A 19,736-nucleotide genomic window follows, 5' to 3' on the forward strand; every position below is an offset into this window, starting at 1 on the left:
TCCCACCCACACAAAGTATATTCAAGAATAGATCTAATAGTAGTGGATAAATGGCTCCTTCAAAATATACAATCAGCAAAAATTGGGAACATAACCTGGTCGGACCATGCTCCTGTAACATGCCAAATTAAAGAGACGTACAATAATTTAACTTATTCTCCGTGGAGAATTAATAACTTCTTAATAGCCTCAGATAATATTAAATCCCAACTTAACGACCTTCTCCAGGAATTTTTTGATATCAATAGTACCCCTGACATATCCCCGACCACAGTGTGGTGCGCCCACAAGGCCTATATAAGAGGGCGGCTAATACAGATAGCAGCGCAACACAAAAAATGGAGAATGCGACAAATAGAAGAGCTCAATAAAAATATAGCAACATTGGAAAACATCCATAAACATAGCCCATCACCCACGGTATATAGAAAACTACAAAAGGCAAGATACGAACTATATCAGCTATTCCAATATAAATATGAGCATAATTTGAGGCGGAATAAAGCGAAATATTATTGGCAGGGGAATAAGGCGAGTAAAATACTTGCCAATAAGATTAAAGCGAGATTAACAAAGCAAAAAATAGCTCACATACAAGATGATCAAAAGAACAAAATATACAACCCTAAAGAAATTGCGAATACTTTCGCAAGATATTACTCCTCACTCTATAATCTCAAGACCGACAACCTTATCCCACAACCCAACGCTGAGCTAATTAATAATTTCCTGAATAGCATATCTTTACCCCAAATCCCAGAGGATAAATTGATGGCAATAAATCAACGTATAAGCCAAAAAGAAATCCAACAAACCATTCAGGCAACAAAAAATAATAAATCCCCAGGACCGGATGGTATAACTAATGAATACTTGAAGTTATTCAGCCAAATATTGTCCCCACATCTATTATTAATCTTCCAAAATATATTTGAAACATGCAAAATACGAGAAGAAATGTTACAAGCGACTATAGTCCCCCTCCCCAAGCCAGGAAAAACGCCCGACCATCCAAGTAATTTCAGGCCAATATCCCTTCTAAATACTGACCTCAAGCTGTACTCAAAAATCCTAGCAAATAGACTCTCCGATGTAATCCCTTCCCTGGTGCACAGAGACCAGGTTGGATTTATCAAATCTAGACAGACATTGGACGGCACCAGACGAATGATTGACCTCATCCATGTGGCGGGGAGCGACCGGACGCCTTCTCTGCTCCTATCCCTGGACGCGGAGAAGGCATTCGATCGGGTGCATTGGGGATACCTGTTTGAGGTTCTGGCCAGATTTGGATTTACAGGTAATATTGCTAAAGCAATCACTCTGCTATATTCTCACCCATCAGCGTCGGTTTCTGTCTCTGGAATGATGTCGGACAGGTTTACTATTACTAACGGGACGAGACAGGGGTGTCCGCTATCACCCCTTATATTCGCTTTGGTGATTGAGCCTCTAGCGCAGAAAATTAGATCACACTCGATGATATCAGGAATTCAGGTGAATAAAACGGAACACAAAATAGGTTTATTTGCTGACGACATCATTCTAGCGTTAACAAACCCGACAGAATCATTACCGGCAGCAATGCAAGTAATCGACTCATATACTAAAATATCATATTATAAGCTGAACGTGTCTAAATGCCAGGTATTAAACCTAACCCCTCTCACAAAACACCCCAAAATTTTTGAGAATAAATACCCTTTTAAGTGGGAAAATGACCATATTGAGTATTTAGGTATTCGGCTGACACTCTCAGCAGATAAAATGCTATTACTGAATTATGAGTCTCTAAGGAAGAAAATCCAAACTGACATGTTACGTATGAAGAAGCATGAACTGTCATGGCTGGGCAGGTTTGCTTCGGTAAAAATGTTCATTCTCCCACAAATACTGTATTTATTCCGCAATCTCCCCATCATATTCCCAATGAAAATATTAAAAGAGATTCAAGCAATGATTTTAAAATACATTTGGCAAGAGAGAAAACCCAGAGTCCAAGCGGACACGCTTTACATCCCTATGAGTAAGGGTGGCCTAGGGTGCCCCTCAGTGGTCCGGTACTACAGGGCCGCATTATTCGAACAGTTACGATTCATGTGGAATAATGATGATGATCGGCACTGGATAGCAATTGAAAAACATCTGATGAGAACCTCCAATGTCTCAGCTTTTTACCATGCACATCAAACTAAAGTCCCTAATAGAAACCTAAAAATGTCCCCAACAATAGACGCGGCTCTGGAGCTATGAAGTGTGTTGACTAATAAATTAGGCCTTATACAAACCGCATTCCTCAAAGCTCCTATAGAGACACTGGAGCATTGTATCCCGGACCTCAAACTTAAAAATTGGAATTTACCCAAAACCACCTCAATTGGGAACTTGTAATGAGGGGGAGGAAATAATTACTTTTACATCATTACGAGATAAATACAATGTTCCTCAAAGGGATTTTTACAAATATTTGCAGATCCGGCATTTCCTAACTGAAAGGAAAAAACATGCCTGCACCGCCATCTAAACTTTACTCTATGCTGATGAACCCGACATCACAGATTAGAGCGCTGTCCACAAGCTACGACTGTATGTTGGAGAATACTCTGCCCTCTCTAACTACATACCTGCAAAAGTGGGAAAAAGACCTAAACTGCACATTCACACCGGATCAGTGGAGGGCATCCTTCTTAATTATTGGAAGCCAATCTAAATGTACTAACCACATAGAAAACGCAAGGAAATTGTTATATCGGTGGTATTTCACTCCCAGTAGATTGTCTGGGATGTTCCGCAGTTCCCCAGACACGTGCTGGAGGTGTGGAGACCCCTGTGCAGACATGCTACATATATGGTGGAGTTGTGACAGAATTAGACGTCTGTGGGCAGCCATAGATCATCTGATGTTCCAGATTTGTGGTATACCGGTGAATCTTAATGCACAGCAGGCGTTACTCGCTATTGATTTGGACTCGTTTCCCTATGAGTTCCGTACAGTGATTGTACATATAATTGTAGCAACAAGACTCAAAATTGCTAGTTACTGGAAAAACTCCAAGTGCCCCTCACTGCCCGAGGTCGTATCACTGATCAACGAAAATTGCCTATCAGAAAAAATAATCGCTACATCTAATAATAATAATATAGCTCAATTTCAGAAAAAATGGAACAATTGGTTATCTTTCCGTTTAAATACCGTTCTTAAATAACTTTGCAGATTTGCATATAGAGAATGTGATTGGATAGTTATTGTAATGTCACCATTTCCCCTATCCTCTTCCCTTCCCTAATCCCCATAACGTTGTGTTAATTATTAAGAATTTAATGTCAATAAGATGTAATGCTTGACACAATTTGTAAATAAATAAAAATTTATGTTTCATGAAACGCGTTGGTTACTACCTTGTCCCTAGTGCCGCTCCGTAGTTCTCCAGCTGTGACGTCACACACTCCGTTCTCTGTCGGCCATCTTTCCTTGTACTCGTATCCAGGGACGCCACCGGCCTGGGCTTTCCCTGGCTCTACGTAGTCTCCCTGCTACCCCCGCGTGCAGCACCGTTCCGGGAACCTGCAGACCCCCACCGTATCCCTACACCTGACGTCGGACATTCTACCTTGCAGCGCCACGCTCAGCTCCGCATCAGGCACGTCGGCGCCTGAATCCCGACTCATCACATAGCCATACTGCACGGCACATCTACAACTCCCTTACGTTATACACAGGAGTGACAGGTACGGTTACTATAGATGTCAATGGGTCTAGCTTATTTCACTTGAGTCCAGCGCGTTGCTGTTTATGTATTTATACATTTTCATCAGTGATTTTACTCAGGCTCTTTGTGGGTCGCTATCTTCCTATTGAAAGGGCTCACAGTAATTTAAGGTATTTTTTAGGTCCACTATATGCCTCTATGTGCTGTGGTATTGCACATTTCTCTTATTTCTAGTGTACTCCCTTATGCGCGGTCTCTACCTTTATTCCTATCTACTGTTTATATCAGGGGTGGTGTCTACCTGTTTCGAGTCAAGTTGCAAAGGGTTTTCATTTGGTTCAGTAAGCGCTGGTGTGTTTATTATTTTAAAGTTTTGTAAATCGTATACATCACCATAGGAGACGCTGAGACAGCTGTATATACATCACATAGGAGATGATGGGACTCCTGTATAAGCATCACATAGGAGACACTGTGACAGATGTCTATACACCACATAGGAGACGCTGAGACTGCTGTATCTATATCACATAGAGGATTTGGAGACAGCTGTATATACATCACACAGGAGATGCTGGGACTGCTGGATATACATCACATGGGAGACGCAGGGACTGCGGTATATACATCACATAGGACATGCTGGGACTGCTGGAAATACATCACATGGGAGACGCAGGGACTGCTGTATATACATCACATAGGAGACAGAGGGACTGCAGTATATACATCACAGGTGATGCTGGGACTACTGAATGTACATCACATGAGAGAAGCTGGGACCGCTGTATATACATCACATAGGAGATGCTGGGACTGCTGTACATATATAACATAGGAAATATTGACACTGCTGTATATGCATCACAGGAGACTCTGAGATCATATAAATTACAGGAGGGGCTGGGGGGCATAGACATCACAGGAGATGCTGGGACATATTCATCACTGGGAAGGCTGGAGGGAATAGACATCACTGAGGGGCTATATACATTACTAGGAAGCACAGACACTGGGGGTATATATGTCCCTGGGGGAATACATATCACTGGTGGGGTCACATACATCACTGGGGGCTATATACATCATAGCTGGGGGATATACAGGACTTCTGGGGAAAATGCAGCACTGGGGAACATACATATCACTTGGGGCACATACAGCACTTGGGGAGAGGGGCTATACAGCACTGGGGTGGCCAGGCATCGCCGGGGGGACACAGAGAACACGTCGGGGGGGGCACAGAGATCACAGGGGGGAAGCAAAATCATCACAGAGGGGCACATAGCTGGGTGGCATGAAGATCACGGGGGGGGGGGGGGGGGCACAGAAATCACTGAAGGGCACAGATCACAAAGGGGTACATAGCTGGAGGGGACAGAGATTACAGGGGGCACAGAGATCATATGTGAGCACAAATATCACAGGGGGTACATAGGGGGCACATGGATCACAGGGGGGCACATAAATCACAGGGGGGGGCAGAACGTTGGGAGTCTCAGGTCACAGGGGTGCATATAGCTGGGGGGAACAGAAATCACAGGGAGGGTGTCACGGATCCCTTCTCCGTGGTGTCACTTATTCGTCACGTGCCACGTGACTTGGTGTTGTGCCTACAAGGGTTAATCTATCTCCCCTCTCAGTCCAGCATTCAACCTCTGTCCTATACTGTAATGGGAGCACAAATCACACACCGACCCAGGCCACACACCCGCTAATACACGCTGCCACCACTCATCAAATACACTGGCGATGAGTCCCAGAAATAACTAATAAAAATATGTTTATCACTCATAAGGCTCACACACCTCAAGGCTATGGATTCTTTAGAACATTCAAGGTTCAACTTATTAAAGGTTTATACTTTAATAGGAAGAGGTTCAATGCTTACAAGAAAAAGGGTATAAAAATATGATAATAAAAACAAAATAATAATATGATAATAATAACAAAACAGTGTCAAAATAAACAGGAGAAAACTTACAGAAATCATCTAACTTGTAGCCTGCTTTCTGCTCCCTGAGGGGGGGGTGAATGTAGTTGTGGGACACATCAGCTTCTCAGGCTGCCCCCATCATGTGAACACAATTCTCTGTCTGCAGCCTAAATTTATAACTTTGGTCTGAGGTCAGGTTTCTAGACCGGCCCCTCAGGCCAATATCATAATTGCTGCCTGTTTGATTGAGCCACGGCCGCGCTACTAATGAATATATATTTTCCTCTGGAGACACGTGTGAAATGGTTCCCAGGGATACCTTCCCTCAGGCCACAATTTAGCATCTCCCCTCCAAGCACTCAGAGGTGTCAAGTGTTCCTTTTGTTCCTTGGCCTAAGGGCTTGTTTTCACTTGCAAGAAACACGTCCGTGTCTCGCATGTGGAAACGAAGCTCTGGTGCCGGCACTCCGGAGCGGAGCGTGCGGCTGCATGTGTACCTATGCGGCCGCACGCTCCGCTCCGGAGTGCCGGCACCAGAGCTTCGTTTCCACATGCGAGACACGGACGTGTTCCTCGCAACTGAAAACAAGCCCTTAGCCAGACCCCCTGGTGAGATCTGGAGACAGAATTTCTACTAGTCCCAAGGAAGTACCTATTAACACCTAGGTGTGAATTGCCTTCAGGACAGATGCTACATTATCACTAGTCACACATATAACCCTAGACATATGTCACTACACACATATAGAGATATATATATAATATATATACACATATTTCACCACAGAGGGGCATATAGCTGGGGGGCAGAGATCACAGGGGCACATAGCTGGTGGGCACAGAAATCACAGGGGCACATAGCTGGGGGGCACAAGGATCACAGGGAGGCATATAGCGTGGTGATGGGGCACAGAGATCACAGGGGGGAGGGCACAAAGCTGGGGCCACAGAGATCACATCGGGGCACATAGCTGGGAGGCACAAAGATTATTTTGGGGCACATAGCTGGGTGGGGGGCACATAGCTGAGGGGCACAGATCAGCTGCAGACAGGCACTGAGCTGCCGGCACAGAGATCGCTCTGGACTCTGGCAGCACCTCCTCTTCCGGGACAGGAGGACTGGAGAGTATTGGGCGGTAAACCCGCCCACCCCGATGATGTCATCATTCATGTGCAGGGCAGGAAGCGTTCTGTAATGAACGCTGCGTGCACTTGGGGGTTAAAGGGCTGACAGCTGGCAGGATACGGCTGCCGCCCGAGCATTGCGGACTCAGGGGACGTGCCTGTGGGCCGCATGAAAAGTCACCGCGGGCCGCAGGTTCCCCACACCTGCTCTATATATGAGTTTCACTTTTTCAAGATATTCTAATTTTGTGAGAAGCACTTGTATTAGTTCAGTCTGTACCTTAACCCCTTAATCCCATATGACGTACTATCCCGTCCAGGTGACCTGGGACTTAATTCCCATGGACGGGATAGTACGTCATATGCGATCGGCCGCGCTCACGGGGGGAGCGCGGCCGATCGCGGCCGGGTGTCAGCTGCCTATCGCAGCTGACATCCGGCACTATGTGCCAGGAGCGGTCACGGACCGCTCCCGGCACATTAACCCCCGGCACACCGCGATCAAAGATGATCGCGGTGTGCCGGCGGTGCAGGGAAGCATCGCGCAGGGAGGGGGCTCCCTGCGGGCTTCCCTGAGACGATCGGTACACGGTGATGTGCTCACCGTGTACCGAGCGTCTTCTCCCTGCAGTCCCCGGATCCAAAATGGCCGCCGGGCTGCATCCGGGTCCTGCAGGGAGCACTTCCGGGTCAGGATCAGGCTGCAGCTGCAGCTCTAATCCTGCCCGGCTGTATGTCAGATCACCGATCTGATAGAGTGCTGTGCACACTGTCAGATCGGTGATCTGTGATGTCCCCCCCTGGGACAAAGTGAAAAAGTAAAAAAAAAAATTTCCACACTTGTAAAAAAAAAATAAAAAAAAAATTCCTAAATAAAGCAGAAAAAAAAAAAATATTATTCCCATAAATACATTTCTTTACATAAAAAAAAAACAAAAAAAAAATAAAAGTACACATATTTAGTATCGCCGCGTCCGTAACGACCCGACCTATAAAACTGGCCCACTAGTTAACCCCTTCAGTGAACACCGTAAGAAAAAAAAAAAAAAAACGAGCCAAAAAACAACGCTTTATTATCATAACGCTGAACAAAGAGTGGAATAACACGCGTTCAAAAAGACGGATATAAATAACCATGTTACCTCTGAAAACGTCATCTTGTCCCGCAAAAAACGAGCCGCCATATAGCATCATAACCAAAAAAATAAAAAAGTTATAGTCCTCAGAATAAAGCGATGCCAAAATAATTATTTTTTCTATAAAATAGCTTTTATCGTATAAAAGCGCCAAAACATAAAAAAAAGATATAAATGAGGTGTCGCTGTAATCGTACTGACCCGAAGAATAAAACTGCTTCATCAATTTTACCAAACGCGGAACGGTATCAACGCCTCCCCCAAAAGAAATTCATGAATAGCTGGTTTTTGGTCATTCTGCCTCACAAAAAATCGGAATAAAAAGCGATCAAAAACTGTCACGTGTCCGAAAATGTAACCGATAACGTCAACTCGTCCCGCAAAAAACAAGACCTCACATGACTCTGTGGACCAAAATATGGAAAAATTATAGGTCTCAAAATGTGGAGACGCAAAAACTTTTTTGCTATAAAAAGCGTCTTTTAGTGTGTGACGGCTGCCAATCATAAAAATCCGCTAAAAAACTCGCTATAAAAGTAAATCAAACCCCCCTTCATCACCCCCTTAGTTAGGCTAGGTTCACATTACGTTAATGGGTTAACGCTAACGGACAGCGTTGCACGGCGAAAATGTCACAATTAACGCCGTGCAACGGGTCCGTTAGCACAACCATTGACAGCAATGTGATTTTCAGGTGTAGCGCATCGCTAGAGCGTGCCATTTTCGGCTCGCGCTAGCAAGGTGCCATTCTTTTGTGGCGCGCCTCAGACGCTGCTTGCAGCGTCCGCGGCGCGCCCGAGGTCCGATCCCCGATCTTCCAGAGCGGGGACGTTAACGCGACCACTAAACACGACACCTAAAAAGACATTGCGTTAGCGCAATCCGCTAGTGCTAAACGGATTTCCCTAACGCAATGTGAACCTAGCCTTAGGGAAAAATAATAAAATTAAAAAAAATGTATTTATTTCCATTTTCCGGTTAGGGTTAGGGTTAGGGTTAGGGCTAGGGTTGGGGCTAGGGTTAGGGTTTGGATTACATTTACGGTTGGGATTAGGGTTGGGATTAGAATTAGGGGTGTGTCTGGGTTAGGTGTGTGGTTAGGGTTACAGTTGGGATTAGGGTTAGTGGTGCGTTTGGATTAGGGTTTCATTTATAATTGGGGGGTTTCCACTGTTTAGACACATCAGGGGCTCTCCAAACGCGACATGGCGTCCGATCTCAATTCCAGCCAATTCTGCATTGAAAAAGTAAAACAGTGCTCCTTCACTTCCGAGCTCTCCCGTGCGCCCAAACAGGGGTTTACCCCAACATATGGGGTATCAGCGTACTCGAGACAAATTGGACAACAACTTTTTGGGTCCAAGTTCTCTTGTTATCCTTGGGAAAATAAAAATTTGGGGGGCTAAAAATCATTTTTGTGGGAAAAAAAAGGATTTTTATTTTCACGGCTCTGCGTTGTAAACTGTAGTGAAACACTTAGGGGTTCAAAGTTCTCACAACACATCTAGATAAGTTCCATGGGAGGTCTAGTTTCTAATATGGGGTCACTTGTGGGGGGTTTGTACTGTTTGGGTACATCAGGGGCTCTGCAAATGCAACGTGACTCCTGCAGACCAATCCATCTAAGTCTGCATTCCAAATGGCGCTCCTTCCCTTCCGAGCTCTGCCATGCGCCCAAACAGTGGTTCCCCCCCACATATGGGGTATCAGCGTACTCAGGACAAATTGGACAACAACTTTTGGGGTCCTATTTATTATGTTACCCTTGTGAAAATACAAAACTGGGGGCTAAAAAATTTTTGCGAAAAAAAAATAAATTTATTTTAACGGCTCTGCGTTATAAACTGTAGTGAAACACTTGGGGGTTCAAAGCTCTCAAAACACATCTAGATAAGTTCCTTAGAGGGTCTAGTTTCCAAAATGGTGTCACTTGTGGGGGTTTTTAATGTTTAGGCACATCAGGGGCTCTCCAAACCAACATGGCGTCCCATCTTAATTCCAGTCAATTTTGCATTGAAAAGTCAAATGGCGCTCCTTCCCTTCCGAGCTCTGCTATGCACCCAAAAAGTGGTTTACCCCCACATATGGGGTATCGTCGCACTCAGGACAAATTGCACAACAACTTTTGTGGTCTAATTTCTTCTCTTACCCTTGGGAAAATAAAAAATTGGGGGCGAAAAGATCATTTTTGTGAAAAAATAAGATTTTTTATTTTTACGGCTCTGCATTATAAACTTCTGTGAAGCACTTGTTGGGTCAAAGTGCTCACCACACATCTAGATAAGTTCCTTAAGGGGTCTACTTTTCAAAATGGTGTCACTTGTGAGGGGTTCCAATGTTTAGGCACATCAGGGGCTCTCCAAACGCAACATGGCGTCCCATCTCAATTCCAGTCAATTTTGCATTGAAAAGTCAAATGGCGCTCCTTTCCTTCCGAGCTCTGCCATGCGCCCAAACAGTGGTTTACCCCCACATATGGGGTATCGTCGCACTCAGGACAAATTGCACAACAACATTTGTGGTCTAATTTCTTCTCTTACCCTTGGGAAAATAAAAAATTGGTGGCGAAAAAATTATTTTTGTGAAAAAATATGATTTTTTATTTTTACGGCTCTGCATTATAAACTTCTGTGAAGCACTTGTTGGGTCAAAGTGCTCACCACACCTCTAGATAAGTTCCTTAAGGGGTCTACTTTCCAAAATGGTGTCACTTGTGGGGATTTCAATGTTTAGGCACATCAGGGGCTCTCCAAACGCAACATGGCATCCCATCTCAATTCCAGTCAATTTTGCATTGAAAAGTAAAATGGCGCTCCTTCCCTTCCGAGCTCTGCCATACGCCCAAACAATGGTTTACACCCATATACGGGGTATCAGCGTACTCAGGACAAATTGGCCAACAATTTTTGAGGTTCAATTTCTTCTCTTACTCTTGGGAAAATAAAAAATTGGGGGCGAAAAGATCATTTTTGTGAAAAAATATGATTTTTTATTTTTACGGCTCTGCATTATAAACTTCTGTGAAGCAATTGGTGGGTCAAAGTGGTCACCACACATCTAGATAAGTTCCTTAGGGTGTCTACTTTCCAAAATGGTGTCACTTGTGGGGGGTTTCAATGTTTAGGCACATCAGTGGCTCTCCAAACGCAACATGGTGTCCCATCTCAATTCCTGTCAATTTTGCATTTAAAAGTCAAATGGCGCTCCTTCCCTTCCGAGCTCTGCCATGCGCCCAAACAGTGGTTTACCCCCACATATGGGGTATCAGCGTACTCAGTACAGATTGTACAACAATGTTTGGCATCCATTTTATCCTGTTACCCTTGGTAAAATAAAACAAATTGGAGCTGAAATAAATTTTGTGTGAAAAAAAGTTAAATATTCATTTTTATTTAAACATTCCAAAAATTCCTGTGAAACCCCTGAAGGGTTAATAAACTTCTTGAATGTGGTTTTGAGCACCTTGAGGGGTGCAGTTTTTAGAATGGTGTCACACTTGGGTATTTTCTATCATATAGACCCCTCAAAATGACATCAAATGAGATGTGGTCCCTAAAAAAAAATGGTGTTGTAAAAATGAGAAATTGCTGGTCAACTTTGAACCCTTATAACTCCCTAACAAAAAAAAATTTTGGTTCCAAAATTGTGCTGATGTAAAGGAGACATGTGGGAAATGTTACTTATTAAGTATTTTGCGTGACATATCTCTGTGATTTAAGGGCATAAAAATTTAAAGTTGGAAAATTGCGAAATTTTCAAAATTTTCGCCAAATTTCCGTTTTTTTCATAAATAAACGCAAGTTATATCGAATAAATGTTACTACTAAAATGAAGTACAATATGTCACGAGAAAACAATGTCAGAATCGCCAAGATCCGTTGAAGCGTTCCAGAGTTATAACCTCATAAAGGGACAGTGGTCAGAATTGTAAAAATTGGCCCGGTCATTAACGTGCAAACCACCCTCGGGGCTTAAGGGGTTAAAGGGAAGGTGCCATCAAAAAAAATTTTTTTTCAGAAATTGTAAAAATGTAAAGAATTAATGATTACATTTTCTTAAAAAATATTATCATTTGTTTATAATTTAGTAAAATATGAAAAATAATTTGAAAAGTTTTGGAATTTCCACTTTTCAACACTAGGGGGAGCAGCTGCTGAAATTTCAGAAAAACCTAGTGTACAAATAGCTTACATTACTGCACTGCAGTAATTATGGGCGGAGTCTGCTGACGTGTGTGATGTCTCCTCTCCTTATGGGTGTTTGCTAAGGGATTAGAGAGGATGATATTCAGGAACCCAGTGAGCAGCCATTTTGTTGGTGACTGCAGAGTATGGCTGCCATCACACTATCAGTATTTGGTCAGTATTTTACCTCAGTATTTGTAAGCCAAAACCAGGAGTGGAACAAATAGAGGAAAAGTATAATAGAAACATATGCACCACTTCTGTATTTATCACCCACTCCTGGTTTTGGCTACAAATACTGAGGTAAAATACTGACCAAATAATGATAGTGTGAAGGCAGCCTTATACTGACAAGTAGACAGTCACCAAGGATGGCAGGCAGCAAGGATTCTGGGAGATATGTGGTGGAGGGAGCAGGGTGACAGCAGCACAGAGTATTTCAGGAGAGCAGTGTGCTGGTCTATGGGGGGGCCCCCTGTTTGGTGCGCGGAGCAGCCAGGGATTGTACATAAAGCGCTGTCTTTTATACACATGGATGGACCGTCTGCTCCACAGAAATCCAGGAAACATTTCTGCAGATTGATGGCCTGGTCTGATCCAGACTTTGCATGCAGACCCCATTCCCCTCCTCAGATCCTGTCTTCTCCATCCTGTCCTGGCGATGTGTGAAAGCGAGGTGACAGGCGCAGTCCGGGGTGACGCTGGGGAGGAAATGTAGCCATATAGTAACGATAAAAATGAGACCCCTCTCTTCAGCTGCCTCACCAGCCTTCCCCTGACTGCACCTAACTGGAGGTCATGCTGCCCCCTCTATTACCCCAGACCCGCGTGCAGGTGCTCAGCCAGAACCACCATAGAATGGGTCCGCTTTCTGAAGATAATACTGCCATAGTGTTCTCACATAATACCGCCATATAGATCACACACAATACTATCAAATAGATCACACAATACTGTCATACAGTTCTCACATAATACCACCATATAGATCACACATAATACCGCCAGTGTTCTCACATACCGCCATATAGATCACACATAATACCGCCAGTGTTCTCACATACCGCCATATAGATCACACATAATACCGCCAGTGTTCTCACATACCACCATATGCTTCTCACATAATACCGCCATATAGATCACCCATAATGCCGCCACATAGATCTCACATGTATTGTAAATAAAGACTCGGCCAGAATAAAGTCCTTTATTCATCTTTTTTATACCATACCGAACGCATAATCCTCGACTCCCTCATCTCCCACAACAAAAATAATAAACCACAATGGGGAAAGACACGCAGGGAGGAGAGGAGTGCATAGGAGAGGATTAGATACTGACTGCTGAGCCGTGTATCTAATCCTGTCCTGTGTGATACTGTACACAGGACAGGATTAGCTACACAAGACTAGATTAGCTACACAGGACAGAGGTAGCAGTGGTAGATGGTATATAGAGGCAGGCAGCAGTGGTAGATGGTATATAGAGGCAGGCAGCAGTGGTAGATGGTATATAGAGGCAGGCAGCAGTGGTAGGTGGTATATAGAGGCAGGCAGCAGTGGTATATAGGGGCTAGTAGCAGTGGTATATAGTGGCTGGTAGCAGTGGTATATAGTGGCTGGTAGCAGTGGTATATAGGGGCTAGTAGCAGTGGTATATAGGGGCTGGTAGCAGTGGTATATAGGAGCAGGTAGCAGTGGTATATAGTGGCTGGTAGCAGTGGTATATAGGGGCTAGTAGCAGTGGTATATAGGGGCAGGTAGCAGTGGTATATAGGGGCAGGTAGCAGTGGTATATAGGGGCTAGTAGCAGTGGTATATAGGGGCTGGTAGCAGTGGTATATAGGGGCTGGTAGCAGTGGTATATAGTGGCTGGTAGCAGTGGTATTTAGGGGCTAGTAGCAGTGGTATATAGGGGCAGGTAGCAGTGGTATATAGGAGCAGGTAGCAGTGGTATATAGGGGCTAGTAGCAGTGGTCTATAGGGGCTAGTAGCAGTGGTATATAGTGGCTGGTAGCAGTGGTATTTAGGGGCTAGTAGCAGTGGTATTTAGGGGCTAGTAGCAGTGGTATATAGGGGCTAGTAGCAGTGGTATATAGTGGCTGGTAGCAGTGGTATTTAGGGGCTGGTAGCAGTGGTATATAGGGGCAGGTAGCAGTGGTATATAGGGGCTAGTAGCAGTGGTATATAGGGGCAGGTAGCAGTGGTATTTAGGGGCTAGTAGCAGTGGCATATAGGAGCAGGTAGCAGTGGTATATAGGGGCTAGTAGCAGTGGTATATAGGAGCAGGTAGCAGTGGTATATAGGGGCTAGTAGCAGTGGTATATAGGGGCTAGTAGCAGTGGTATATAGGAGCAGGTAGCAGTGGTATATAGGAGCAGGTAGCAGTGGTATATAGGGGCTAGTAGCAGTGGTATATAGGGACAGGTAGCAGTGGTAGATGCATAAGAAAATAAAAACCCTGTACTTACCTTCAGTCCTGTCCCAGGAAGTGCTGAGTCATGTTCAGGGCAGAGCAGTGTGACGATCTCCCTGCTCTGAACAGGTCGGCAGTGAGTGCAGCCTGTGCTGTAATACTAAGTACAGGCTGCAATCACAGCTCCTGGCTGCAGATACCTCAGACCCTCGCTCCCAGCAGCAGCTTCTCCCTGGCAGCTCCTGCTATGATCGCACACACTGAGCTGTGTGTGCGATGACAGAAGAAAAAAACAAAATGGCCGCGATCTCCTCTCACAGCTGTGACGTAGCAGCCCAGGGGGCGTGCCCAAGTCACAGCTGAGAGGCAGGAGGAGCAGTCGGAGCCCGACTGTTGGCTCCTATGCCCATGGCTGCCATAAGTGAGGTGTGCAAGTGTCGTGCCCAGACACTTACACCCACACTAATGAAAATGGCGGTCTCCAGTGGCAAAAGTAAAAATGAATAAATAAAAAAGTATTAAAGTACTACATTTACTTTTGTATTAAAAATAATTGATTATATAATCAATAATTATTAATACAAAAACTAAAATCACGGCACCCTCCCTTTAAGCTTCTCAACAAATATGCTCGGGTCTGTCATTTCTGAAATGAGTCCCTGAGGTCACTGATCATCTCCATGGAATAAGGGCAGTGTCTCTCTTCAGTGGATAAAATGGATGAGGACTTACATGTCCCCTTAAGGCTATATTTTTCTGTGGATCCGCAGCAGTTTTCCATGCCGTGTACAGTACCATGTAAACCTATGGAAAACAAAATCCGCAGTGCACATGCTGCAGAAAATTCCACGCGGAAACGCAGTGGTTTATTTTCCGCAGCATGTCAATTCTTTGTGTGGATTCCGCAGCGTTTTACACCTGCTCCACAATAGGAATCCGCAGCTGTAAAAACGCAGGTGAAATCCGCACAAAAACCGTTGGAAATCTGCGGTAAATCCTCGGATTTTTCAAAAACTGAGCGGAAAAATCTGCAACGTGGGCACATAGAAAACGTTGATGAGAGAGAGTAAGGCTAAAGGCCCCTTCACATTAAGCGACGCTGCAGCGATACCGACAACGATCCGGATCGCTGCAGCGTCGCTGTATGGTCGCTGGAGAGCTGTCACACAGACAGCTCAACAGCGACCAACGATGCCGGTAACCAGGGTAAATATCGGGTAACTAAGCGCAGAGCCGCGCTTAGTTACCCGATGTTTACCCTGGTTACCATGCTAAAAGTAAAAAAAAACAAACACTAGATACTTACCTACCGCTGTCTGTCCTCCAGCGCTGCGCTCTGCACTCCTCCTGTACTGGCTGTGAGCCGGAAAGCAGAGCGGTGACGTCACCGCTCTGCTTTCCGGCTCACAGCCAGTATAGGAGGAGTGCAGAGCACAGCGCTGGAGGACAGACAGCGTTAGGTAAGTATCTAGTGTTTGTTTTTTTTTTACTTTTAGCATGGTAACCAGGGTAAGCATCGGGTTACTAAGCACGGCCCTGCGCTTAGTTACCCGATGTTTACCCTGGTTACCAGTGAAGACATCACTGGATCGGTGTCACACACGCCGATCCAGCGATGTCAGCAGGAGTCCAGCGACGAAATAAAGTTCTGGACTTTATTCAGCGACCAACGATCTCCCAGCAGGGGCCTGATCGTTGGTCGCTGTCACACATAACGATTTCATTAACGATATCGTTGCTACGTCACAAAAAGCAACGATATCGTTAACAATATCGTTATGAGTGAAGGTACCTTAAGTTTTGCTGTCAATTCCCCCATTTTTAGATTGTAACTTTTCCATTCAGTGTTGTGACTGCATCCTTGGCTTTCACGAAACTTCCCTAAGGCAGGCGGTCCGCACACAATGGTGGGGGTCTTCCCCCTCCATCTGCCTTTGCAGGTTTATACTGGCTCCATTGCTTTCTTCTTCCTCTAATGGGCTGTCGCTCTCTCACCCCTCCGATTACCCTCCTTCCTTCCCCTCCATTGTCTTATCATTTTTATGAACCTGATCCAACAAGGTTGTAGGGAGACCTATCGCCTTTTCCCAGTACCATTCTGGAGCCCCAGTGCTGTATCCGCACAGACAGCGCAATAACTGTGGATCTTCGCAGCCTTCAGGCAGAACGTACAGTATAAAAGCCAAGACGGAAACTACCAGGATCCTCACATGGGGGGATGATTGCACCCCCAGATCCCTTTATGGGTCGCAGGGGGTTTCTCATTGCCCAGTAATGCTGGGGCAGATGGCGGCATACCCATATGTATCTTAATGTACAGTTATGTAAATCTTGGCTTTTCCTACATTAGATGTATCTCTAACGCGTCCTTTTACCCTTGCAGCACAGCCGTGGTGACACCGCAGTGGGGGCGACGTGCCTTTCCCCTTCACATTTTGATCCGAGTGTCTTCGTTGTTGGAGTAGAAGGTGGCTACTTGATCAAGTGTTCCATGGCCGTCCAGACAGCGGCCCTAACCAACATGCCTTCCTCTATTCCACTGAGGGCCCCGGCCCAGTTTACCTTCTCACCCCACGGAGGACCTGTCTATTGTGTGGACTGCTCACCTTTCCACAGGTAAGAAACATTGCAGAAGATCAATAATTGATAAATAATCATCTCTGTGAGGCCAGAGTCACACTACAGCGAGATACGGCCGAGTCTCGCTGGTAAAACCCAGCTCTGGCAGCAGCACTCCAGAGCGGAGCGTGCGGCCGCATAGCAATACATGGAGCCACACGCTCCGCTCCAGAGTACCGGTGCCAGAGCTTGGTTTTAACCAGCGAGACTCGGACGTATCTCGCTGTAGTGTGACTCAGGCCTAAATCAGGCCCCGTGCGTCTGCTGCATTAGGCCACACCGCGGGGCCAGAAGATTGTAGGTTTCAGCTGCTGCCACTAGGAGGCATGCACCAAGGAACTAGTGCCAGTGCCACAGGACCCAATATCATCTAGTGCCGAATCCACAACACACAAACCCCCTGCTCCTGGGGCAAGGTGTTCCCAAATGTGGAGGGTGAACAATGCTTCCTCTCATGAACTAGTCTTTTTTTCTGACTCTTTTTTTTGGCAATACGTTAACCCTGTAAAGGATGGAGTTTTCCTGGTTCCCGCTTGGTCTCCTGGACCTCTTCTTTTTCTACAGTCAGTCCCTGCTATTCTTCCAAGTATTCCCCTCGTTTCCTACTAATGGCTTCCTCTGCTGCTCACTTCTGTATGGGGTCTTCAAGGATTTTTTCTAGCTGGGGGGTCTTTGTCTGTCTCCTTTTTTTACTTTCAGTTCAGAGTGGGAACCTCTAGTATAAACTACACAACAGGTCTATGATGTGAGCGCCTCTCCTCTACGGGGTCCACCCCATCTCTAGAGAAGGGGTGGGCAATTAACTTTCCTGAGGGGACACTTGAGAGACCGCGACTGGTGCAGAGTGCTAAGCCAAGAGTAAAATAATTATATCACTTAGTATTGAGAATTTAGTATACTGACATTCCCCTATATACCGTATGAGACCCACACAGCCTCTTATGTACAACACGCGCCCCGGTCTTCCTATATACAGTGTGAGCCCCCCACGTAGCCTCTTATGTACAGCATGGGCCTCGGTCTTCCTATATACAGTGTGAGCACCTACATAGCCTCTTCTGTACAACACGCGCCCCGGTCTTCCTATATAGAGTGTGAGCACCCACACAGCCTCTTCTGTACAACACGCGCCTCGTTCTTCCTATATACAGTGTGAGCACCCACACAGCCTCTTCTGTACAACACGCGCCCCGGTCTTCCTATATAGAGTGTGAGCACCCACACAGCCTCTTCTGTACAACACGCGCCCCGGTCTTCCTATATACAGTGTGAGCACCCACACAGCCTCTTCTGTACAACACGCGCCCCGGTCTTCCTATATAGAGTGTGAGCACCCACACAGCCTCTTCTGTACAACACGCGCCTCGTTCTTCCTATATACAGTGTGAGCACCCACACAGCCTCTTCTGTACAACACGCGCCCCGGTCTTCCTATATAGAGTGTGAGCACCCACACAGCCTCTTCTGTACAACACGCGCCCCGGTCTTCCTATATACAGTGTGAGCACCCACACAGCCTCTTCTGTACAACACGCGCCCCGGTCTTCCTATATAGAGTGTGAGCACCCACACAGCCTCTTCTGTACAACACGCGCCTCGTTCTTCCTATATACAGTGTGAGCACCCACACAGCCTCTTCTGTACAACACGCGCCCCGGTCTTCCTATATAGAGTGTGAGCACCCACACAGCCTCTTCTGTACAACACGCGCCCCGGTCTTCCTATATACAGTGTGAGCACCCACACAGCCTCTTCTGTACAACACGCGCCCCGGTCTTCCTATATAGAGTGTGAGCACCCACACAGCCTCTTCTGTACAACACGCGCCTCGTTCTTCCTATATACAGTGTGAGCACTCACACAGCCTCTTCTGTACAACACGCGCCCCGGTCTTCCTATATACAGTGTGAGCACCCACACAGCCTCTTCTGTACAACACGCGCCCCGGTCTTCCTATATACAGTGTGAGCACCCACACAGCCTCTTCTGTACAACACGCGCCTCGGTCTTCCTATATACAGTGTGAGCCCCCCACGTAACCGCCTATATACAGTGCTTACAATGCTCCTGGATGTATGTTCTTCACCCCTATCTCAATCTCTTCTATTAATGGCAGCCGTTATTTTACCACTGTCATTCTTTGGTTGTCCTTGTAGGAATATCTTCCTGAGTGCAGGGACCGATGGACACGCTCACCTGTACTCGATGCTTCAGGAGAAACCACTGACCTCTCTGCAGCTCTCCCAGAAATACCTCTTTAGCGTTCAGTGGTCTCCAGTGCGTCCACTGGTTTTTGCAGCAGCTTCTGGAGAAGGTAAGACCAGAGGAACTATTCATGTCTAAGAAGGTTGTACGCTGCTGCTGGAGCAGTATTAGATTAGTTGGCCAATTTCTACAGGTTCAGTTCATTGTATATGTGTTGCAAGCTTAGTCACATGCCCAGTGATCAGAAAATTGCAATGCCTCATAGTGAGAGAACATGCTGGTGTGACCTTCGGCGGGTCATTATTTGACCATATGAATTTTTTCATGACTTGTGTGTCGTGGTAACTTGCAGGGTCCACCGCGTACTCCCCATGATGTATTGTACCATTACTATACTGCAGTT

At 45.7% G+C, this 19,736-nt stretch overlaps 1 protein-coding gene across 3 annotated transcripts in view; it reads left to right on the forward strand.

Moving 5' to 3' along the window:
- Window positions 1–19,736, forward strand: part of DYNC2I2 (dynein 2 intermediate chain 2) — a 457,867-nt gene that overhangs the window by 437,738 nt on the left and 393 nt on the right. For all 3 annotated transcript variants that reach the window (XM_069748058.1, XM_069748056.1, XM_069748057.1), the window contains exons 7-8: window positions 16,893–17,125; window positions 19,285–19,442. In XM_069748058.1, the coding sequence (XP_069604159.1) occupies window positions 16,893–17,125; window positions 19,285–19,442 (391 nt within the window). The remainder of the gene's footprint in view (window positions 1–16,892; window positions 17,126–19,284; window positions 19,443–19,736) is intronic.

Source organism: Ranitomeya imitator, chromosome 2, assembly GCF_032444005.1.
Source record: "Ranitomeya imitator isolate aRanImi1 chromosome 2, aRanImi1.pri, whole genome shotgun sequence".
NCBI classification, from domain to species: domain Eukaryota; kingdom Metazoa; phylum Chordata; class Amphibia; order Anura; family Dendrobatidae; genus Ranitomeya; species Ranitomeya imitator.